Source organism: Zonotrichia leucophrys, chromosome 2 (assembly GCF_028769735.1).
Source record: "Zonotrichia leucophrys gambelii isolate GWCS_2022_RI chromosome 2, RI_Zleu_2.0, whole genome shotgun sequence".
In the NCBI taxonomy this organism is placed as follows: Eukaryota; Metazoa; Chordata; class Aves; order Passeriformes; family Passerellidae; genus Zonotrichia; species Zonotrichia leucophrys.
Window position 1 is genome coordinate 128497227 of NC_088171.1, and position 25391 is coordinate 128522617.

At 34.6% G+C, this 25391-nt stretch overlaps 1 protein-coding gene across 47 annotated transcripts in view; it reads right to left on the reverse strand.

The window, feature by feature from the left end:
- The window catches only part of RIMS2 (regulating synaptic membrane exocytosis 2), a 446430-nt gene that overhangs the window by 295576 nt on the left and 125463 nt on the right, over positions 1-25391 (reverse strand). For 13 of the 47 annotated variants that reach the window (XM_064706369.1, XM_064706358.1, XM_064706356.1 and 10 more), the window contains exon 1: positions 15118-15657. The exons of the other annotated variants lie outside the window; for them this stretch is intronic. In XM_064706369.1, coding sequence (XP_064562439.1) covers positions 15118-15239 — 122 coding nt within the window. In that variant the 5' untranslated portion in view covers positions 15240-15657. Of the gene's footprint in view, positions 1-15117; positions 15658-25391 lie in introns of those variants that run through there. 47 annotated transcript variants of the gene reach the window in all.

Consider the following 25391-nt stretch of genomic DNA (forward strand, 5'->3'; position numbering starts at 1 on the left):
TGAGACATGATTTCTTTTCTCTGTATGAATCCTACAATCTAAGTAGAGGCAATTGCTTTACTTAAGCAAAAATACAGAAACTATTAATTTTATAAACAAATATTTATTCATTAGCAACTTCAGTTTTCTTCAGAGTTTACATTATCATTTAATATTTCCATGCATTACAATGCCAAAGCAACCTCTCAAATCCCTATAAGGAGGATACACTGACCTCATTTAGACGACTGATTCAAAAGCTGGGTGCATCTAATGGTCATATTCATATGAGATAATTAATATTTGTGTCACAGTCCTTTTCTCAGATTACTCTGAGTTTCATTATAATTGCCATTAACTGGTTAATTATCTTCAGCATGTGAAATGCTAGATGGCAATGTGAGCCAGGAGCATGAAGTGGGGATCTAGGCATCAAGGAAATTTTCAAGGAACAGTAATTGCATCCCTTGCACCCACATCCCTCTGTAAATGAGCTCCCCAAAACAATGAATCTACTACTGCCTCCCCTCTTCAGGTCAGCCAAACACTTCAATCAATGCAGCTGCCTAAAATACGGCACGTGGCTCTGCCCTTAAACACTGATGTGTCTCCACTGATTTCTCTGGAGGCCTGTGGTGCTTCCAAGCAGCATGGGATGTCAGGTGAGACAAAAGCCTCATTTCCTCCTGGGTACCTGATACCAGCCCCTCAAACACTGTGCTAGCTTTTGAAATATTCCTTCTAGATTTTGAACTTTTAATATAAGCTCCATTTCATGTGTTGGTAAATACACTGTCTGACTCATAAAGTTTATATAACTGAAAATTATTTTAGCAATGCAAAGGGTAAAACCTTTCTACTGAAAATTTAGAAACTGCAGATAAGTGTAGCAAGCACTAAGAATGGCTTCATAATCTCTACATTCTGTCCCTGGATTTTTTTACTACTTCTTTATATAGATATTTGATTTCAGAATTAAGTTGTGTGAAGATAGACTAAATATACAATTAGAATTTAAGCAAACACAACTGCTGATGATGTCTCAACTACTGGTATGACCAGGTGAAAGTTCCCTTTTTGGAAGAAAGAGTGTTAGATTGGTGCTAGGTCAAATTAATTTTTAACCTCATGGGAAGAAACACATATTTCATCTGCAATATTATTCTTTAGAGAATCCTCCAAGCAAATAATTTACGTTATAAAATCTTGTGTAATGGGTAACATGCAAACATGATAAACACATTTTTCTGAAAACTAGGTCTTTCTTGTCAAAGGGATAATTTAGATAAAGGATAAATAAAAATAATTAATTTTCATTTCAGGTCTTTGGCTTGCCTTGCATTGGACTGAGAGACAGCACAACTAGACAAATATAACAGAACTCACAAATATAATTAGATGCTCAGATAATTAAACAAATATAATAGATGCTCACATGATGCAGAAAAAAACAGGAATAATAGCAGCAATATTTGACCTATTATTAATGAGATTTAGTTCATGTATTTTAATTAGGCATTTATGCTTTGGAAACAATAATTCCTAGCTTATGTTAGTGAAATATAAACTTCCTGAGATAGCGCTTAAATCTCAGCTGTTGTATACTATCCTGTAATGCCAGACAGTGAAAATAATCAAAAATACCTCCATTTTCTAAATTCACCTGAAAGTGAATGGCAGAAATAGAACACAGCTAGAGATGGAAAACATTTATTAGATCATCTAGTTTGTTTCCATGACAATGAAAGCTCTTTCCCCACAGTACATTTTCTAGAATTTACTCAATCTAATTTAAGGCTTATACCATTTCCTATGGGATGAATTTTATACTGTGGTAGGTTAAGAAATTTGCATGGGCATTCAGTGTAAGCCTTCCACTCTTTACACCACATTCCATGTTTGGTTTTTTTAATATCACCTAAATAAATCTTTTTTCTTCTTGTGGTTCAAGTAATTGCATACATATAGCTGCTGCTACTCTGTCTCTTTTAAATGCTAGCTAAACTAACCTGGACATATTTCCGCCTCTCTTTACAATTCTCTCCTGAAATTTTTTTACATTATGCTTTTTCTGAAGCCCAGATTTGCTAAAAATGCATGTCCAGAATTATGCACAGTGATCCAAATATCAGGGTCTCAGAGACGTGTTGGACAGCATATTACCCCTTATAGCTGACAATTAGAAATACTATGCAAAACCAAAGACAGTCTTCAAATCTTTTTATTTAGTTGATAACCCACCAGCCACGGTCAGCCCCAGTAGGCATCTGTGGACTTTTTGTGGAAAACATTAAATTGCCATGCTACAAATTATGTTTATCTAAAGTTCACTGTTGTTTCAAAAACATATTCCATTAGTTTCTAAGTGATATACAATAAACATATGTTCATCTCTAAGAGTTCAGATACAAAGTTCCTTTTTCCAACTAGTTCTGTAGAAGCCAAAATTTTCATCAACATATACAAAGACAGTTTACAGAAAAATATAAGGCTACTTGGGAGAGGTACTGATTTTATGGCAAAATGTGCACCTACTTTGTTGAATTATGTTTTCTGAGGACAGCAATACTTAGGTACATTGAGGAACCTGATCAAGTGGAAGGTGTCCCTGCCTATGGCAGAAGAGTTGGAACTGGATGATCTTTAAGGTCCCTTCCAACCCAAACCATTCTATCATTCTGTAACAATAAATATTGAATCCTCTTTTATCAAATAAATTATTTCTGAATATAAAAATTAAAATAAAACTAACCTCCAGAGTGAAAAAAAAAATCTGAATTGACTAATCAAGGTCCATAATGATTCAGGGAAAGCAGCCTTAGCCAGCGACATTTTTTCAATTAGCAAATCGTATATTTAGAAAGAAATTGGGAAAATTTATCCTAATACCTTATTCCTTTTACTGTTTGTACAGAGTTTAAAATACAAAGAGACCCAGTTTATATATATCTATAATATTATTTTACAGGATTAAAGATGAGATTTCAAAATACTCAGATAAATTTAACTTTCCTGAGAGAATGTTAGGAATACCTGAGAATGTTTTCCTTCATACAAGTAACAAAGTTAAATATTCTCATTCGGAGGAAAAAAAATATTACATTACCTATGGAACCATAATTAATTCATGATAATTTATGGATACCTGCATTAATGTAGTGTCATTACTGACTAAATATTCAAACAGCCTTATTTATTATACATGATTATATAGCACAAATAAAATGCAGCAGCCCTGCAGCAGAAAGTAGAGCTAATCAGCACACAGTGCATCACAGATAGAAAATATAATCATGTGAAATGAAGACTATGCTTTCACTGCAGAGTTAATACAGACTTCTGCTGTGATACTGCCGTTATTCTCCATCACAGCAGCTCTCAGAATCCCCTTTTTCCTGTTTAGTAATGCTTCTAAATTGGACTTCACAATAAGTTTAAAGTATAGCAAAGTCTAGGTCTATATGCTAAGGTCCTTACTATGTCTCTTTTTGTTCTGTAGATGTATATAGGTATATAAACATAAAATCAGATTCATGCTGGCATTAGTCAATTTGCAATCAGTATAAAGTGCATTCAGATTGATGATTGTAGCATTTCTTTATTTAGTAGATCTAGTTCAGTCTTTCCTAAAGCATGCTCCAAAATAACACCGTATGAAGTAATTAAGTATAAAACATATCCAAATAATAGAAAATAAAATTTTCTTCCTAGATCTGCTCAGTATATAGACTAATCCAGTACAGCACTGAAAAAAAAAATTGAAATTAATTTATTAGGCTGAGAACATGTTACCTTCTCTTGGTTTTGGTTATATAACTTAAATTAGTGCATTCTCTTCTGGTAAGTTAAAAGATCTACCAATGGCCATTAGTGCAAAATCATTTCAAAATTTTAAAGAAAGGTAAGTTATTAGGTCGTGGTATGAGCAAAGAAAGACACTGGACTTTTAGTTCAGTGCTTTTATGTAATAAATTCAGATTCAACCGCATACAAAGTAATAAGGAGAGAAATTAGTTTCTGTAATATCTTATTTAGGTACATGGAGATAACGAAATCTTCCACTCTGTTGCTGTAGTTTAAGTTCTGCATTGCACAAGGAACACATGACATAGGATTTAATGAGATATTCTATTACTTTGAACCTTTTTGTCACCAAAGCAGGAGAAGAAAATAATACAGAGAGGCAAGAGACAGAAATAACTGCAACTCAGTGAATAGGTCTATACAATAAATTCTGTTTCCCATCTTACCTCTGCCCTGTTGCACTCCTTACATTGCAGTCTACTTTTTCTACACATTTTCATTTGAGTTAACATCACGTTCTGGAGAAAAAACCATATCACATAAATACCACATCACTCCATATTTGGAATTGCTATAATGAAACTCCCGGAATTCAAGTAAAGCTGATGTCCTCCCAAAGATGTATTAAAAGAAATGTAATTCTTCCCTTTAGTTAGCTCTTCTCACTTGAGCTGAAAGAGCAGTAGATTTGAGATTAGTTCTCAACCTGATCTGAGCTCTGGTTTCAATATCCACTTGTTCCAATCAAGGTGAATATATGCGTCAGACTTCTTTCTGTATGCCAAAAGTGCAGGTCAGATATCACCCATATGTGATCAAAACTAAATACAACTAATGGATTTTGCATCATTTCCATGAAAAAAGTGATTTTTGAGACAGCATTTAGACACCAGTGATTATTCTAAAACCTTACCAAATAAAGGTAAGTAGGAAATGGGTTTATTTCTATATTCAGCCATGAACTCCAAGATACAGACTTACTCATAGTGGATTACATCAGAAGACCAAAATCCAATAAAAATCCCTTTGCATTAGTTACATGGAAGTAATAATAAAATCCACAAAAATGTAGATTTGCAGTTTTTCAGTTTTTTGACCAGTATACTGTCAAGAGGCCGCACAAAATTCTGTGCAGAATTAATAACAAATAAATAATTATTAATTAATAATTAATAATAAGTTTTTGTCTGTGCTTAACAGAAGAACAGAGTCTATTTGTACACTACTGCAGAGACTATACTCTTGTGAGCATAGTCTCTGAGTATCTTGTATGGTTACCCAATTTTTAGTGCCTCCATTACACTCTATATTTTATATTACAATGTTTATAACATTAATATGTGTTTCATATATTGCATGTGATATAATAAACTTTACATCATGTTATTATTATCTTTCAGGGACATGACTTAGTGGTGGACTTGGCAGTTCTGGGTTAACAGTTGCAATTGATGACCTTAAAGGTCTTTTCCAACCTAAAGAATTCTATGACTCCACAATTTTAACGTGCTTACTGTACATTCTCACAATTGCTACAAATTTCTTTGTGAATTGCTTTATTTGTATATGAATAATGTTCAATATTTGAAATTAAAAGTTCTGAAAGACCTATCTCAAGAAAAAAATCTCACTGTATTGAGGATACATCAGCCATGTAGCTGGCAGTACCAAAGGAAACAATCTGGTTAGTAATGTGAAATAATGTGCAGCTGCTAAGACTAAGGGAGCAAATGAAGGGCAAGGCACAAAATCCAGTATCTCTAAGGTACATAAGTTACTCTGCCACATGTTCTAATGCCTAGAGATGTACCTAAATTCCAAAAGAAAAGGGAAAATTTAATTTGTACCTTCATTTGTATATACTCACAAATTCATGATCATAAGACCTCTACAAATATTTATAAATTAAAATTCATAGATGCACACGGGGCATTAAATAAGACATATATTCCTGAGGCATTAAATAAGATATATATTCCTGGGAACTCCAGCTGTGAAGTTCACATGATTTTCCTGGCACTACAAAGGAGATGTTGACAGTGGCAAGGGTAGAAATCAAACCTCTGTACTTGCCAGAGTACAGTTCTTTGACTGAACAACACTATAATTTCTACTCATGCTTTATTAAAAAAAAGATTTGGATTGATTTCAGGTAGTCCTTCTACATTCTGATTATGCTGTGTCTTACAAATTAGCAACTTCAAGATGAAATATATCTGTTAAGCACAAGCAAGCTTTTGTGGACATAAATAATTTTAATTATTCAGGTTTTTATATTGTAAGCCTTCCTGCATTTTAAAATATTTTCTGTCCTCCCTGACACTTTTCAAAATCTTGCAAAGTATGACAGGTAGATGAAGCATGTCTTACTGGAAGAGTTTTTACGAACAGGGCACTTAGAAGATTTTACTGTAGGTTATTTGAATAACGCTTGAACTGTATTAGAGTCACTGTGATACAGAAGAGCAATAAAAAATGAGCTTTCTCTAAAACACTCATTGTTCTGGTAATTTTGTAGCAGAACAATGCCACCATTAGCAGGGGAAAAATGAAGGTCCTTAAGTGAGTGAAAGACTGACTGCCCCTGGGGTCCTCAACTCCACACAAAATGCACTTGCTCTGAGTGCCATCTGAAGACACAGGAGCAACAACCTAAAACATAATATTAGGAAAATCAAGAAACATGAAGAGAAGCATCATTGTATAGAAGAGGAGAGGGTAAGAGGGGAGGAGAGATTTTAAACATCCTGTTTCAGGCAAAGATTTTAATGTTATTTTAATTTAGTTTGTATATCTATACTTGAAAACATACTTTGTAAGATAAGAAATAGTCAATATTCCTGAAATTTTGAGGTTCCATCCTTTACTAATGTTTTATTCATCATCTCCTTTGGTCACTTTAAAACTATTTTTAATATCTTACATAGAGAAAAAAATACTAAAATTTGCAAAAAATATTCTTATTTCATTATTCTACCATTTATTTATTACTGAAACGATGTGTTATCTATGACATGTAATACATGCCAAAAGGTCTTATATTTGGTTCACAGTAGTCAAACCATAGACTAAACTTTTTGATTTAGAGCATTTCTCTTTGACTATATGTTCTATTTTAAAGTTTAATAATGAAAACTATCTTAAAGGAATTATAATTGCATTACTTGCTTGTCAACTTAGTTTTGTATACCTTTAGCAATCAAAGTTTATTATTCCTATTATGATATATGTGACTACTACTTTCTAAGGCACAAGGTTTAAAACTTATTTATTCAAATGTTGATGAAGTTTCATGACAAAAAATTGACTTGAATACCAGAAGATGTGAATTTGGAAGTATATCTTAAACATAAAGGTGACTCAAATATTGCAGCAAGGATAAAGTGTATTAATCAAGACATATTTTCATTCTTATAAATACAGACACCATGCAAATTCCCTCTGACTTGCACTATATCCAGCTCAATTCTTATTATAAAACAAAGTTAAGGTTTCAGCATTTCAATCTCTAATCTCTTTCAAACTTAGGCAACTTTGGAACAAATTTCTCCAATACATAACATTTTTATTTCATTTCTCAATCTCATATTTTTCCATCTCAGGTTCAGAACCCAAAAAGTAGCTTTCAGAAGGCTGATTTTCCCTCCCGATCACTAAGCACATGCTGAAGTGAAGCCAAGGACTTGAAATACCTCCAGCTTATGCTTCAAACCTTTTATCTCAGGGTAAAGTTAAAATTATGCCATTACCTCCAAACTTATCTCAGATTTCACAATTTTTCAGGGGTCGATATCATATTCATTGATTCCTTTCTCAGAACCCTATAAATCATTTGGGGCTCAATACCTATCTTTCTTGAACCACTTTGAAACACAGTGTTTCACACAGTTCTATGAGTAAACCTTCATTCTGCTTTTATAGTGAAAAATTCAGAGTATATTCCTGAGAAATATAAAGGGATGATGGGTCCATAAATAGTGACTGACAGTCCCATCACACCTGACAGGAAAGGAGCTGAGTAACTGCAGTACTCCTCCCTTCCATTCTCCCAAGCTTAGCCAGACCTACACAGCCAAACATCCCAATGTTATTTGTGCTATTCTGTCCATCTGTGCTTTCTATCCAGAAAGAAATAATGAAGAAATGTCCAAACTCACACCAGCAGAAGTGGTCCTCTTTCCACTGCTTCAGTAAATAAGTAACTGTGGTAGGAACAGCAGCAAAACTTCTCAATCAAGGAACAAAGTGAAGACATAGCTTTTTTTTCTGGTAAAGAAAGTTTTGCTTTTCAAAGCCCCACATTTCTACCATGCAGTATAATTACTGCTCCTGACCTGCTAAAGGGATAGAGCCATTAGTAGGCACATCTTACCATAAATGTGCATGTGATTACTAACCCAAAATGGAAAAAGCTAAAAGGATAAAGGAGTGTAAAGATGGTGAGGGCTACACGAGTGCTGTTAACCATCATTTTGTGCAGTTTTGGACCCAAGAATATAAGAAAGATTAAGCTCTTAGCATCCAAAGGAGGGAAACAAAGACAGTGAAGGGCCTTGAGGGGAAGCCATAGATATGAGGAGCGGCTGATGTCACTTGGTCTGTTCAAGAAGAGACTGAGGGGAGACCTCATTGCAGTTAAACTTCCTCATGAGAGGAAGAGGAAGGGCAGGCACTGATCCCTGCTCTGTGGTCCCAGTGACAGGATCTGAGGGAATGGACTGGAGTTGTGTCAGAGGAGGTTTAGGTTGGATATCACAGAAAGGTTTTCCCCAGGGGGTAGTGGGGCACTGGAACAGCTCCCCAGAGAAGTGGTCACAGCATCAGCCAACTTCAAGGAGTGTTTGGACAATGCTCTCAGACACATGGTGTGATTCTTGGGGATGGAGTTGTGCAGGGCCAAGAATTGGAATTTTATGATCCTTGTGGGTCCCTTCCAACTCAGAATATTCTATGATTTTTTTAACATACTTGGTAACACGCAAAGAAGGATTGGTGAAGACTCTCACTAGAAGCTTTTGACCATATAGTTGGGGAAAATGAAATATTTATGCATATGACTCTGACCCGTTACAGGAAACAGTCTGGGACATTGACTTTGCTGCACACCAATACAAAAAACTAACTCCCATCTGAGGCAGGATTTATTTAGCACTCATGCCAGTTTTATCAGAGTGACAGCACCCTGAAGAAGAGTAAAATGGATACATAAGGCTACTTATTGTTGTAGTCACCACAGCTCTGCCCTGCTCTGCCCTAGTCTTGACTCTTGAGTGGATAATAGGATGCACCTATTATGCACTCAAGGGTCAAGACTAGCAACCTTGATTTCTGGATGTTGGAACATGCAGTTCCTATAAAATACTGGGCTCTTGTCATTGAACAAATCTCTTAAATGCTTCAACTATAAAATATCATAGTCATTTTTAATATTGTGCTCTCTGCCTTTTCTTTTTCCAAAAAAAGAAGATAATACCCACATCTTACTGGGCTGTTCTGAGAAATGACAGGAATCATCTGAGTTATTCAAGAATAGAAAGAGATTTTTTTTTACATGTTCTCTTCAAAAAGTTGTACTTGGTAACTCAGCTATTCCTTAGATTTCTGTTGCTCTCACCCAGGTGAGGAAAAAAAATCAAGTTTTAAAGCATATTTAATCATTTCTAAATTTAGGATTATTTAAATTTCTGAATTTAACATACTAGCTGAATTGAGACAAATTATCCACCTCTGATCCATCCTCTTTTTTCTTCCTGGTGGGAGGTTGGTATCATATGCCAGCTAGGATTTTATTGCCATCATCAGATAACAGCAGTTGATGCACAATGAGAATAGAGAGAAACCTGTTATGGCTGCAAATATCCACAGCTCTGCGAGATGCATGGAGGAAGCATATGTCACCTTATTAAATCTGTAGCAACTGAGGTGGAAGTAACAGAAGGTATCTCTCCCCAGAGCTGGAAGAGATGGGAAAAGAAATGGCTCTGCAAGGAAATCTCTTACTTTTCTGTCTCTGAAAATATCTGTAACAGAATGTTACAGGGATGGTTTTTCCTAGAAATAGGGACTTAAAAACAAACCCAAAACCCAACAGCCACCTAGATGGGATGGAATACACAACTTCCTGTGAGAAAGAAATAGCTCTGAGGCAAGCTAGTACGTTCAGCTGCTTCCTCCAAAGAAAACAGAAACATGAGAAGATGAGAAAAATCATACTACTTGTCCCACTTTGTCCCAAAGGAGCTAATCAAGGGCCAAAGGACTGATGAAGTTAGATACACTTATTCACAGCACAAAGAGGACATAAGAGTTCTCGGTGAGGAATGTTTGGCAAAGGTGCAGAAAAGACCAAATACACAGCTGTATGAGTTTCTCTCTGCCTTTTATACACAACTTGCTGTCCCAGCTGCCAGTCTTCCCTTTGTGTTCAGAGAAGTTCACATAGATATAGATGTATATGCACATAGGGATTCACCTGAATATGGCTTATTTCTCTAATTTTAGGAAGAAAATAAGACAGAGGACTATTTGACATGGACAAGTTTCCTACAGTAATACAGAGATCTAGAACTGGAATCAGCTTAGTTTTGGAATTCTGTTTGTGTCTGAGGCAAGACACAGACAGTTAAGAACAAGAGGAGGAAATAGCTTTGCTATGTCTTTAATACATTACATGGAAAAATTACATGGTAGGAATACAAATAAATGTATTTACGAACACTGTGTATGTTTTACTTGAGAAACCACATCAACTACAAATTTGAGGAATATACTTAAAGCACGATTCTATTAATCTAGTATGGAGGTAAAAAGGAGCAGATGTGAAAATCCCAGCAAACTAAAATTTTAAAGGTAGCTATAGACAAGCCAGTTTTGAAAGGGAGGAGAGGCAACTTCAATCACAGTATTGCACAACAGAATGTGGACAATATACTGTCAGTTCTAACACCATTATCATGGTTTTCTTCTTGGCTCTTAGAATAGTAATACTTGAAAATGCAACATTCTCTCAGAGTATTAGAAAACCTCTTGCTATGTTGAACCAGTATAGTCAGGGAAAAAAAACCCTCAAATCTATTCTACAGAAATAGTCTGACAATTTTTTTTCCCAATAGGAAAGAGAAAATTATCTTTTTCCTTCAATGTCAAAGTAATAATTGTCAACACCAGAAAAAATAACAATTGCCTGTGACAGTAATTCCAACATCATTTGATGGCTTCATTATAAAATGGACCTTTGGTAAATAGCTACTATATATATTGGTTAGATATATTGGAGGAAACAAAACAGAAAATTAAATAATGAAAAGAAATCATATGTTTCTGCTAAAATGAAACTTTCAGTGGAAATGTCTAGTTTTGCCAAGTAACTAATTTATTTTGTCATTTTATTCATCTTTTAAAAATCAATATATATATGTAAAAGATGCTTATCAAGGCATTTCAAAAGTGAAAACTCTTAAGAGTCTTCAAAAACACTGGGGTTTAATTTAATGAAAGAAAATACAATTTGTTTTTTTAAGCTAGGTGTTTCTAATTTCAAAATGAGACAATTCCTAAGTCTCTATTGTACACAGAATTTGATGAACAATCTTTGTACTGGTTCTAGGCTCAATATATTAGTTATCTTATGCCCCTGTGTGGCCAAGCTAGACAGTAAACTGACTTTCACAGAACTGTAAAAAAATCCTAACAATATGTCATGTGAGAAACCAAGTTTAGGTAAATTGACCGCTTTCCATTTGATGAGAAAAGCTTCTAATACAAACTGCAATTGCAAAATTGGATTGATAGTCCTCTGTACATTTTGTACCAAGTTGAGTCACAAAAGATGCTTGCCATTATGCAGTAATGTGTTAATCTCAATACTGCCCAAAGCAATAGTGACTTCTCAAAGCATGTTGCTACAAATAGAGCATCCAACAGCACAGTATTTGTACACTAAACACAAAATGAAGAATGGAAATCTGAAAATCCAGCTTACTAATTTACTAAAGGTTTAAAATATATTTTAAAACTTTATTTCATTGTTTTTGTCACTGAAAGTAATCAGAAAAAAATTAGACTGCACAAAAAGCAAACCTCCTTTAGATGCTGCTGTAAAATCTGGATGTAATGCAAGTACATACTGTGTTTTCATAAAAGATCTCTTGGTTTCTTTTCTGGACACATGATGAATTTATTCCATAAACTAGTTATTTGCCAAATGCTCAAAATACAGAACAATTCTTATGGTTTCCCAACATAAGGCCATTCTAATAATTTTTCCATAAAAAAATAACTTATTACCCAGGAAATAGCACCCCAACCCCCAGCACAATTTTGAGGTAAAATGATAGGTCTTGCTGCTTCATCTGGCTGGAGCTGGTAATGTCAGACAGAGCTGTGCAGGAGCAAGAGAGAGGCCCAGCAAACCAGCTTTCTCTTTTACACTCACAATAGCATCTTACAGCAAAGTGCTGCCCTGCAGCTGGCAGAGGAGAACTCAGCAGCAATATTCCTCCATTAGAGGCTGCTGGGAGGGGACAACGAAACCCATTTAAGTACTAAAACCAATCTAACTCACAAGCACCTTAATATCATTTGGGCCCTCTCGCATCAGCTACTGCAAAGCCAGAACTATGCAAATAAAAACCCAACTCAAAGTTTTTATGGGAAATCATAAAAAACAGTTTAATGTATGTTTCTGTCAATGGTTAGCATAGCTAGAGAAAGCAAAGCCTAAGATCCCCATCTTTCCCTCAAGAAAATCTCAGTATATCTAAACTTTCTGAAGAACTGAAGAACAAGAACTCCAAGAAAAAATGATGTGAAACTTAAGAGGAATGTCTATTCAATTAAAATTATCCGTATACTACCTCCTCTCCCATGACTTTGTTTTACACTCCATTATCTACTGTACAATTTGTATGCATGAAGCTGTTTTCTTGACATTATTACTTCGTGGCAGTAGCAGTTAATCACTCTGTGTGTAATGTCAGCCGTTATCTTTCTGGACTCTGACTTGTACTTTTCAGATGTAAAAACAGAAAAAACCTTATTCAAAAGAGAAAGGATCATCAAAGGACAAAATATATAACTTTGAAGACTAAAGAGATAGAGCACACTATACCTCATCAAAGCAGACTCTGACATGCTGGAGGTACACCACAGTTCTGAAGCATTAACTCTTAATGCATGAACAATTAGTTTTTAGCAAGTGCCTTACATTTATTGTGCAAAGCTTTAAATGAAAAATCTATCTAAATTATATACTACATTCATTTAATTAAAAAAAAATAAAACAGAATTTTTAAATCAGTAAGACAATCAAAGGACTACCCTCTGTAATAAATGCCAGTGAGATTTTTTTAGTGACTAATAGATGACTTCTTCAAAAACATTTTATCAAGATCAGATTTAAAATACAAATAGTTCTTTGGAAGAGGGAATCTTTTTACTCAAAACGTTAAAATACTTTCACATAACTTTATTATCAGAAAACAGAGAAACATGGATTAGTCTCTCACAATTACTGCTGCATATTTTTTAAAAATTGCACAATGTTTTCTTGAGGCCAAAAGCATTGATACCTAGAAAAACACAACATTGCTCCTTATAAACACAGGAATATTTTCATCCTAAGCAAAACAGCCCATACTAGGTAGGAGGCTCTATTTCCTAAGAATCCTTTCTTGTTTGCCAGTCTTCTACAATAAATATACTCCTAATCTAAGGCACAGCAAATGAATAAAATAACTCTGTCTTTTTATCTGATACTGTATGCAGCTTTTGCCCAGGTCTCACAAGCAAAATAAACAGCAAAAACCACCTTGTACATGTATCTTTAAAAAAAAATTCAAAAAGCATGCACCTTTATCTACAAAAAGCATGTACTCTGATCTGCAAAAGCAGATCCAGGGAATCAGGACTGGGATGGTGGCTGATAAAAACAGTTGCTAAGGGCTTTGCTGGTTGCTGCAGGCCTGAAACTATGCACTTGGAAATATGCAGTTTTACAATCCCAGCTGATAATACGTAAATTATTGCTCCATTTTGAAGAGCTTCAAATATTTCACAGTGTACCAAAGGGATATAAGAAAAATCTCATTGAATACAGATTTCATATATACCTAAAAATACCTTAATTCATAACTGTGATTATGATTGCTAAAACTACCTACATAATTTTACATACCTAATTAGAAATTCATAACCAAGATAACAAAACTTGAGAACAGTAACATAAAATAAATATCAACAGATTTTAAAAGGAAATATCAGCAGTAAGGGAGAGAATCTTTACAACAAAATTATGGGAAATAAAATTATAACCATCTTCTGAAGTATCAAGTGCAAATATCCCTGTAGTTAAGAAATTATATCCCATTTAAAAGAGATTTCTCCCACAGAGGCAGAGAAGAAGATTAAAATGCTGGATATAGTCTCTGCCTATTACTTCCACCCTTTTTCCAGAATGTTTCCATCAGTGCACTATCTTTATAAAAAACTACAGGGTTCTTTTGCTTCCTGACCTGCACTTCCACTCTCTTAGATAAAATTATTAATATTTTTATGTTTAATATTTAATAGCAGTATGAAAAAGTTCTAAACATCAGCACTATAATATGTTTACTGAATAATGACACAGAAATGTGGCATTATTAATTCATTATACCCCCCCAAAAGTCCTAAGAAACCTATTCAAAAATTCTCACACCAATAAACAACAACTTCACACTATCATTTCTAATTCCCACAAAACAACAGCTATTCACAAAAGGATACCCTACAGGGCTGACTGACCTGCTGCAAAGCATCCACTAATCAGCTATAATTTGACCAGTTAAAAACATTATTGAAAAGCATTACACATAGGATCTAAATCTTTTAAAAATAAGGAACTGCTTTCTATTTTGCAAAAGGTATGCAGGACTACTAATTTGCATCTTCCAATAAATTATGCATGGTTAAACAGACACATCTCTGAGCATTTAATCTTTTCACTGCCATATCCACATAGAAATCATTTTCTCTGACAAATTTGTTTATGAATATTTAATATGCTTTAAGGATTACAGCTAATAATGCTAGCTTCTAATGGCAGCTAATGTACTTGAAAGATACATAACCATCTTAAATATTTTATTCTATCTTTGCTAGCTTTATTTCTGCAGATTGAGTTCTCATGTAAATCCTTACATAAAACATAAAAACACTAACAGACTCACTGCTACCATGAAAATATTAATATCTAGGAATGTAGTTATAAAAGTACCCCACTGAAAAGCATGCAGATAGATTGCCATCAGCATAAAAGGAGAAATGATAAAGCAAAAATACTTCATTTCTACTTACCTAGTGTTGTTCAACGTTTGTCCAAAAAGATCATTTTGTAAAATATTTGGAGGGGATGAGAAAACCCCATGAAAATGAGATAAAACAGAATTGCAGACCTGGCGCAGTGTTTCAAATTGCATTTTCTCCCTTTCTTTCCCTTCTATTTTTCTTCACCACCTGTCTCAAAAGTCATCTATTTTGTACACACCATCAAATACAAATATGCCAATCAAGTTCCATATTTCTCCTGATCTCTGTAAAAACTGTGCCTAAATGAGCAGGGGCTGATAGTTAATTGTACAGTCATTATTCTTCTAATTCAGTCGTAGAAGATTTAGTACCCGAGCAGCTTTCTCCTGACTGTAGCAAGAATTCTAAACAGCAGTAAGCTTTTTGGGCATTCCCAGCTGAAGTGTGAAGCTGAGCTGCTTTCATGTACTCTACTCATATTTCTCTAAGCCTATTAAAAACACGCAGTGAATAGATGCTGTCGTCAGGAGTTTCAGCACATCTGGCTGCCAGCAATAAAATCTCAGAAGTAAAAAAAAGGAGGACAAGGCATCCTCACACTGTTACTACTATCTAAAAGGAGGAGGATTTCTGCGTCTTCCCCTCCTCCTTCCCTCCCCTGTAAAAATGACTAATATCCGTGACCATGTATGTAGAATTCTTAATTTTTTCATAATGTAATGGCAATTCTAAAGGACCAAAAGACCACTTTAAAAAAAATCTGCACATAATAAACAACATGTAGCACTGAGACTGTAACAATAGATCTTTTGTCTCATATCTGAAAAGCTATACTGTATCTGAGATAACAGGATTTTAGTGCAAACATTTAAATGTAGTATCAATTCACGACTGAAGCAAACAGTATACATTCTATACCTACCCACTCTGTCAGGGATTGTACATACAGCATCGAGGCAATGATTTGCCATGCAAACTTGAACAATTACTAAAAGGAATGGCTGCATTATATATAAGCACTGCATTACAAAATGAAATGTCTTCAGTATCTTTTAAAAGTTTATTGCACTGAATCAGCCATGACATAGCCGAGAAAAATCAATCACTTCTTAGGGTGCTCCAAACCCATCTGCTTCCAGGAAAACCCACTATTTTAGGAGCCTGTGTACTGGTACACAGAAGTATCAGATATCAAAGAGCAAGAAGCAGAATCAGTCATCTAACAGAACAGAGTGAGCTTTTGCAACACAGTATGCACTGTGAATACCATGAAACGTACAGAAAATAAGTATCCCTGACTAAAAACCATTTTTTCTTTTCCTTCAATGCTTGTGCCAGAGGATGACGTTACATAACAATACAGAAAATAGTTTATCATTGTCAAATAAAAAAATAACAATTAAAAATATTTTCTTTATAATACCTCATTTTTTATCCACAGCTTTTAACATCTTAGCACTAATTACAAAATCTCCAAGTAAACAAACATCAAATGAGGTCTATTATTATACCTCTTCCACTGAAAGCAATTTGAATCTCAGATGATATAGGAAAGAGCATCTTTCCAGCTAATTCAAGTGTGTTGATGTGCTCAGGAGGAAGAAGCCATCCAGGCTTCTTTGGCCAGAATGATGGCAGCTAAAACACAGATTTTATAAGAAAAAAAAAGAAATGGGAACAAATTCATCTCCTGGCCCCTGTAAAAGGGATATACTTGTGGCTCCCACCTTCCACCGAGGTTAAATATTTTTTTAGAAATCATGAAAATATCTGCTAATAAATCTGTTTGCAAAACTCATGTGAAACCCTACAAAGTACTACCCAAAATAGCTTTAATACCTATTTTTCTGTCCATAGCATACTGTGCATTATGAAAGCATTTGTATTTGAGCAATGTATTACAATTTATGATAAAAGTAATAGGCTCTATGTCTGCCAAAGCTGGTAACTTTTGAGATCCTAAAGTAGGAACCAATGGATATTTGTGGCTATTTTACTATAATAAAATGAAAAAGTAATATTTGGTAACCACCTTACTTATATTACAGAGAATTCATGTATGTAATGCAAGAAAATTTGCCTTTACATTCATTCCACCAAAAAACTCAAATTTTCTAATCTTCTCCAAGAAACAGTGGTCTTGTCACAAAAGTTCAAGTCATTCCAATCAGTATAATATGCACCACTTCACAAGTCAGAGGCAATGTTGGCCATGGAGTAGGTACAAGACCAGTGTTTTATCATCCATTTCAAACACATTATCCTTTTGCTGCATGCCTTATAAATGGGCATCACAGTCAAAATGCTCTTGTTGTTGCAACAAAATGCTGAACATTTGACATCCATCTTTCTACATCTTTATTCTCAGATATTTAAAATGGAAGCTAGGGCATACACTCTTTTTATTTTTCTCTTTCTTATTTTTTTTAAGATTTGTCCTAAAACTACAGAGAAAAGAAACATATTTAAAACTTTAAGTTTTCAAGTTTTATTTTGGAGTAAGGAATAAAGAGTACCCTGCAGATGCTCATGCATGTAAAATGTTTTATAGAGAAGTAAGAATACTTTTAAAGGCAAATACTTCAATTTTGTGGCTAGCAGAAAACTCAGCTATAAAGAAATGGCATTTGTGCAAATGCATATGTTTTTGGTCATCTAGAATGTTCATCAAAATTCACTGTACTACTGATTTAAAAAACTATTTTTTATTTCAAAAAAAAGAATGGAACAGAATAAAATAGAATCACCTTTCTCTCCTGACCCTTCTAACGCACTCCAAGAGACCCTTTAGCCAATAAGCAATTGTTTCCTGTATTTATTATGTGGCCTAGAGTAGTATAGTGACCCTACTATGTGGACTTCTACTAACATCTCTTTTAGGTACTTCCACCTTTTCCAAAATGTCATCATTCATCTGGGAAGAATCAAGGAAGTAAGGAGACCTAACAAGAAGAGGCTGGAGGGAATGGAATGAAGGAGCAGGAGCAAAGTAGGCTCTGCCCACTGAAGTACCTGACCTTTGAGAACCAGAATGAAATTGACAATCAAAAGAAGTCAGTAGAACCACATATAAACTTTATTCTCTGTACATTGATATTGTTTGTGAACAAAATGGAACAGGTACTATTTACCATATTTCAATGCTTTTACAGATCTTCAAATGTGTCACTGTTTCTTACACTAAAAAATTCCTGTTGGGAAGGGCAGTGATTCAGCGTAATTTCTAAGGCTCAGGAAATTATACCCTCAGCGTTCCCAAATTAAAAGCTTCAGATAATAATGTTGAAAAAGACAGGGATTACTTTTCTGCCTATCTGATATTTAACTTGAGATCTCCTTTTATGTTCTTCAGGGCCATCAGTCTATACTCTCCAATATCCACACTAGAAGGAAAAGACGTCTGATATGCACAGGCTTCTTTCTTTTGAAACACCCCTATTTGTGTACTTAATGAGCATCAGGTAAGCCAAGTACTGCTTAAACACTTCTGTTTCTAGCATTTCCTATCCTTTGAGGGCCTCATTAAAATAATTTTGACAGTGATCTTTATCATGGTATTTGGTGTATTTATACTTGCAAAAAGGTATTTGTACATGCTCTTGCTATTTATGGTTTCATAATAATATATTTCATTTTCACACAAATTTTATCAAGAATTTTATGGAAATGAAGACCAAGTACTTTAAAGATACTGCAGAGAAAAAGTAAAATGAGTACTAGATAGTCTGAACAACTACCTGACATGGTTGACAGCCTATTTCAAAATGAAAAGACAAGCCTGAGAAAGCATCATTGGATCCATTAAACCAAGCTACATTGAGGTCCATACAGATACCTGCCTCTGTAGCCAAACTGAATCTTAATAAAGGTCCACCAGATACAAGCTTTTAAGACAAAAAGTTATCTAGAAATCTCCCAAATGTGAGGTTTTCAAATTTATATAAAATATTTCTATTTCAAACATAAGATTAAACTTCCTTAAATTGATTCTAGATTTCAGAAATGTAAATCTATTATACAAGTAAGTTGAAAATATATATAAATATGTTATCTCAAACATTACTTACATGCATCACTTATTATAGGCATACAAAAAAGATTTCACAGGACATTGTAGTTTAAACAAAGTAGAGTCATACAGACTTAATAAAGCTATACATTACAGCTTACAGGACAAAGACTTTTCTGGGATTAAAGATACTATCAAGAACAATTTTGGTTTCAATTCCATTCTAATCTACTGGATAGTATGTAAGTATAGTTTGATGGAAATGCAGAAGAAAATTGTAGAGCTGAGTCAATTGGAGTTTGGGGATAAAATTGGGATTTTTGAAATGTATAGAAAGTCTAATGTCTACTGTTTTTTCCATCTAGATACTGCATAAAACTTTGTAATTAATAGCACATAAGTACCTGTATTACATCACCATCGCTCGCCAATATGCCCTTATTAAAGCACTTCGTTAAATACTCATGATCAAAAATTTTTGACTGACATCCATTATGAAAAGAATAAACCTCTGAACAAATTCTTTTCAAAGCGGTAAGTTAACAACAGTGGCCTTGGACATTAGATAGTGTTGTATTATTACTGTTTATAAAACCACTCCTTTTGGTTCAGCAAGCTGATGCTCCGAGGTGGGACACGATTTTAAGGACTATTGGAAATTCCATTCAAGGATGGGCATTTCCCTTCACTACTGCAAGTGAAATGCAAGCAGACTTTCTTTTGGAATAAAGCACACACCCATTTGTATTTCATCACATCAATGTTCAAAGGTTCAGTTTCACAAGAAAACTTTATCTAATGCAAAATCCATAACAAGAAATTTAAACACATAACAACAGGACTCATAAAAGACAGCATTCTGAATACTTACTATAGAAAATAATAAAGAAAGGGACCCTGATAAAGCCTCAAACCCAAAAAGATAAAAGTACCTAAATCCAGGCTACAGGGGAGCATCAGTCTCTGTCCAACACCTGTAAAAATGAATCTTCTTGTTCTGCAGTCATTCAAAATGCACCATTCTTATTGCAGGTAGCTGGGCCGTTAGAACAGTGTGAGGAAGCATGGAAAACTGAGCCCCAGGTTTCTCTACTGGCTTCCTAAAATATGCCCACAAAGTTCTTATCAACATGCCCCTGGTAATTCCTAAGGGAATTTGTCTTTGCTGTTGACACTGTTCTCTCTCCCGTAAAATAATTAAATATTGAAAGAACTATTTAATTCACTGAGTTAAACATTAATCAAGAATGGAAAAGTGATACTGATTTTAATCCTTGGTAGTCAGGTCACAGATCTACAACGGAAGATACTGAAATTCCAGCTAAGAGAGCAAACCTCGTTACAGAAAATATCCACTACTAAAGTATAGTAATGTAAAAAAAAGTAAATTCATCCTCATCTCACACCCTAACATATTGGGTTTTCTTCTTGTGTTTTATTCTCAGCATCTTCGCATTTCTTTATTTCCTTTTTGAGGCACTCCATTTAATTCTTCTCAGTATCCCTCTTCATAATTCTCCCATGTAGCCATTTAAATTAATCATACTCTTCCTTTAGTGTAATTTACACTGTTTGGGCCAATACACTGTTTGAGTCCAGAACTCAAATCTGGACAGTCTCTTTATCCCCTTTTTCCTCGATGCTACCATCTACCATGACTAATATGCTTGAGGAGACTGGGTAATTTCATAGGGCATAAGTATTTATATAGTTAAATTCCAGCAATCTCTGTGAAAATTTGTGTCATCACAGGAGGACAAAGACCCAAGTCAGTGTGCATGGAGTATGAGTGGGTAGAACTGAGAGCCATTACTCATACAGCAGAAAGACAGAGCATGGTCAGCAAATAGCCACAACACTGCCATCTGAACTTTGGCAGAATTATCAAAAGTGATAGGAAAAGTTGCTGAAGTTATTGTTGTCCTCCACCATATCACAGAAGAATTAGGATGAAAAAATATGATATTCCATTATAGGCTATACTTATTCTGAAGCTCATGGAACTGCCTCCCAGGTGTATTTAACTCTCCCTTCTTCATTTTTTATCAGATTTTCTATTAGAGGCATCCCATGCAGAAAGAACTGACAGAAGTTTATCTCCTGTTCCACCAACATTAATATTGAACAATGAAATAATAATAACTTATTCTTAGAATAAGTTTCAAAAAAGAGTTAATTATTACAAACCTTGTAAGCACATTCTCCATTAGATGCTCTAGGATATGAAGCTTAAGTGATGTGATTAAGGTTGCAGGTAAGAGTAATGTCAGTAATCCACACAGGAAGTGTGGAACTCAAGCCCTTGCCTAACTTGCTGTGTAGGATACTAGAACTTTGCCATTCCAAAGTCTGTTGAAATACATTCCTTGTAGCATCAAGTGTTAAGTAGCCTGATTCCAGTGAAATCAGGGATAACACTGCATGCCAACAGCCTTTGGATTAAGGCCCAAAAGCGCAGTTCAACACTGTGCCTCTAGCACGTTCCCAGATACTGGGAATTGCTCTAGTGCCAGCGGAAGCAGCCTGTGCTCTGCTCCTCAGTCAGGAACTCGCCCAGCAAGTACAACAACAGCCAAAATGGTAAGGAGGATGCTCTCATTAACCTACTTACATTGAGGATAAAGTAAGCTGTCAGTTTACCTTTAGCACTTTTACAGGTATCTGGATATTCCCATCTCTGAAAATTCTCAGTACTTATGTCTTCAACACACAGAGAAAAAGGTAAACAACTGTCTATTTTTTAATAAAAGACAAAACTAACCTTGAAATCTATAGATTCTCAAGGAAGTCAAGTACACCAGCCCAAAAAGCGAAATCTTGACAGTAAATTCCAGGCCAGCTTAGGACTCCCTAAGTAGAGAAGTGCCAGCTGTCCTTCATTAGATGTGCTGAGTTCTGTGAGGACACAACTCATTTCCCTGAATCTCATCACGGTCTAAGTAAATGAAAGAAACAATCATGATCCACTAATCAGGACGCCTTTAAAACTTCCTAGAAAGTCGCCAACATGTTAAACATCATCTTTTGCCTGCATACTTACTACTTAGGAAAGAATATATTCTACAAATAAAATACTTGGAAGCTGATATTTTGTATTTTTAATCATTTTTTTAATAAAATTTTAAATCTGTGAAATGAAAAAATGAAGACTTGTGAAAGTTAAATGTCAGATGACTTACAATAAATACTTTTACTGATAAAATAACTCTACATTTTTTAAAACTCAGATAACACAATGGTAGGTCTAACTTTGTTCCTTACACAGATACTAGGAAATGTGCCATATGTTCACTTGGGAAATCCTACTGTTAGGGCTGGTATGGACACATACAGAAGCTGGCACTGACCACACACAAATTGCGCATTTGAGGATGAGTAAGACGGGAAACAAAACCAAACAAATTAGACAAAGGATATAGGAAAATTATAATTTGAAAACCTATTGTTATTTATTATGATAGACCATACCACAACATTACTAATTCTTGAAATGAATAAGTAAATATGCCTCACAACTGAGTATACCTCCCAGTATAATTATTTTTGAGACATCTCTAACATGAATATCTTTGACTTATTGTTTAATTTCCTTACCTCAGTATAGATTATGGCTTCTCAAATCTCTCTGTGGAATTCTCTTTAATACATGAAAGGCAGCATGGAAAGTATTATTTAAATATGACAAGGCATAGAATACTTGCAAATAATTACATAAAATGTATAATTTTAATTATTCCTCATATCTTTTTTCTTCTGAATATTACACAATATATACAGCTTGCTTGGTCTGCAATAAAGTTCCAGTGCTGCCTTCTACCTCATTTGCCAATTCTGGGCTTTTCTAAGTATTCCTTGCTTAGGGAAGTCTATGCTTAAAAATGAAGATGTTACTGATTTTAGAAAAATTCAGAGGTTGAATTTAGATTGTTAAAGACACCCAGATTCATCCCACCTAAATGTAGATGACTAAGGAGTGCAATTTGGAAAGCTAGCCACCTTTTCCTTCCTGTATGATTAATAGAAAGAAAGAGGAACATGTAGGGGGGAAAAATCATGTGACCCAAAATTGCATGAGCACCCAAAAACAGATTTAATGAAGTGTTCCTCTGCTTGTCTAATTACTTTATTTTTGGTTTCATTTCTATTGCTATATCTGAGAACACTTTCCAGTTCCTGCCTTAGCTGTGTTCTAACACCAAAAAAATACAGGTGTGTGCATCCTCTCCCTTTTTCCAACTCATGCATTTTCCCCACATATAACACACGTGTTTTAGGGATCTTCACAATTTCTAGCAAAACTCCTATTGACGGCAGATGTCATATATAAAAAAGAAGCCTTCCAATCTAGGGAAATGGGGTTTTTCAAACTATCCTGACCTAAGACATAATTTATATAAAGAGCTACTGAGGCAGAAATTGCATTTGACAAACAAGAAAACTAACCTGTTTTTCTAATAAATATACAAATCACTTCTTCAATCTGTAAGAGCATGATTCTACTTTTTACTAAAATAACTCATAAATGTTACTAATTTTTTTTCTGCAGGGCTGATCAGCTTCCTACAGGAGAAACACATCTCCACAAAATAAATTTCTTGAAACTCTGGATCAAATTATGGTTCTATAATCAGTTCTCTGCTTTCCCAGACTTCTGATAGTTTACTGAAATTGCTAAGCATCCTACCTTTTGTGTGAATGTATACACTTGTCCATGTCCATACAAGTAGTATACAATATATAAATAATATTTCTAAAAGTATGGAAGGGGTACTATTAAGGTGAAAGAATCAGAGTTAGAAAAGATCTAAGTGAGACCTCATTCCCCTTGCTAAAGCAATAGCTCCTTTTCCAACAGGAACATCAAATTTTCTATACACTGGTTGAAGAAGTAGAGAAGTCTGTGCAATACTCAAGGATGCAAAAGCTCGATATTCAGTAGATGCTACACCTTGTAGAACATGTGGTTTAGAACAGTATATTTCAACCAGTTTTACCTTCAGCTGACTTACAATCAATTGATATTTTCTTGCACCTCATTATAGTACATGAATCCTGCTTTATGCCTCATTTGCAGTTCTGGATGGTTCACCAATAAGATGTGTCTCACTAGACAAGAACTGCTGGCCTAGAACAGAGATTTGATTGATTTTTGAAACAGTGCACTGAAAACTTCATCTGCTACAGAAGATATTTCTGTTCCTCACTTTTATAAAAATTGATCATTTTTCACGTTTCAAAAACACAAAAGTTGATTTAAACACTACTAAAAAAGTATTATGCATGATTAATAATGTAAAATACTAAAAACAGGACCTGAAAATACACACTCACTAACAGTTTGCAAACACCTGTCTTTTCTCTCCATTTCAGGATGAAGTATTTAAGGTGCAAGTTAATTTATTCAGTGCTCACAGGCAGATTGTACTTATACCCATTATTCTCCAAGTTATAGAAATTCAAGCAAACAGTCAGCAAAAACTAAATCCTACAACAATCCAACGATGATTATCAACTATGTAAATGCCCCCAATGGAAATGATTCCAATATATACACTCAGATGAAGAGATAATGTTTTCTTCATTAAAGACACAGTTCCACAGTTAGCACATCCTTTACACCAGCGCTTTTTTGGTGAGCAAGCTGATCATAAAGTTCCTTGTTATGTAAAGAAAATAACAATTGCATTGATCCTGAAATCCATGGTAGGTATACATTGCAGAAATTATTTCTCACTCACAATAATTTGGGAGTTTAATAAATTTTAGAAATTACTTTTTTTCACTTGGAAAATATCTTGAGATTTATCACCATATCTATTTTCAGATGACTGATTTGGTCCTTAAAGGTCCAAACTTGTGTTGGATGTCAATGTGTCCAGGTGATCTGTGATGGAAACAAAGACTAATATATGTGCAAACTGAAAGATAAATCATTGTCCAAATGACAATAAGATTAAAATCAGTCTTTTTATTTAGTATAACAGAGGCTATGACAACACATCTATGCACTGGATTGTGCATTAATTTTTGCTGCTCAGTCCACTGGTTAAAAATTCGAGCCTTCCATATCTTGGGGATGAGTTCAAAGAGACTAATTTATCTTCCTTTCATGTTATTATGAGATTTATGGTCTCCTGGGTTGCTCCTATATTCAGCTGATTGGAAAACCAGAAGAATATTTTCCTGATGATCACACACTTCTGGAGTTCAATTCCTTTGACAGTGCCATGGAGCCTGGATTTTATAAGCATTAAGGCTGTATAAATATTTTACTTTGGAAAGATTTCCATTTCGTACAAGTTCTATTTTAGTG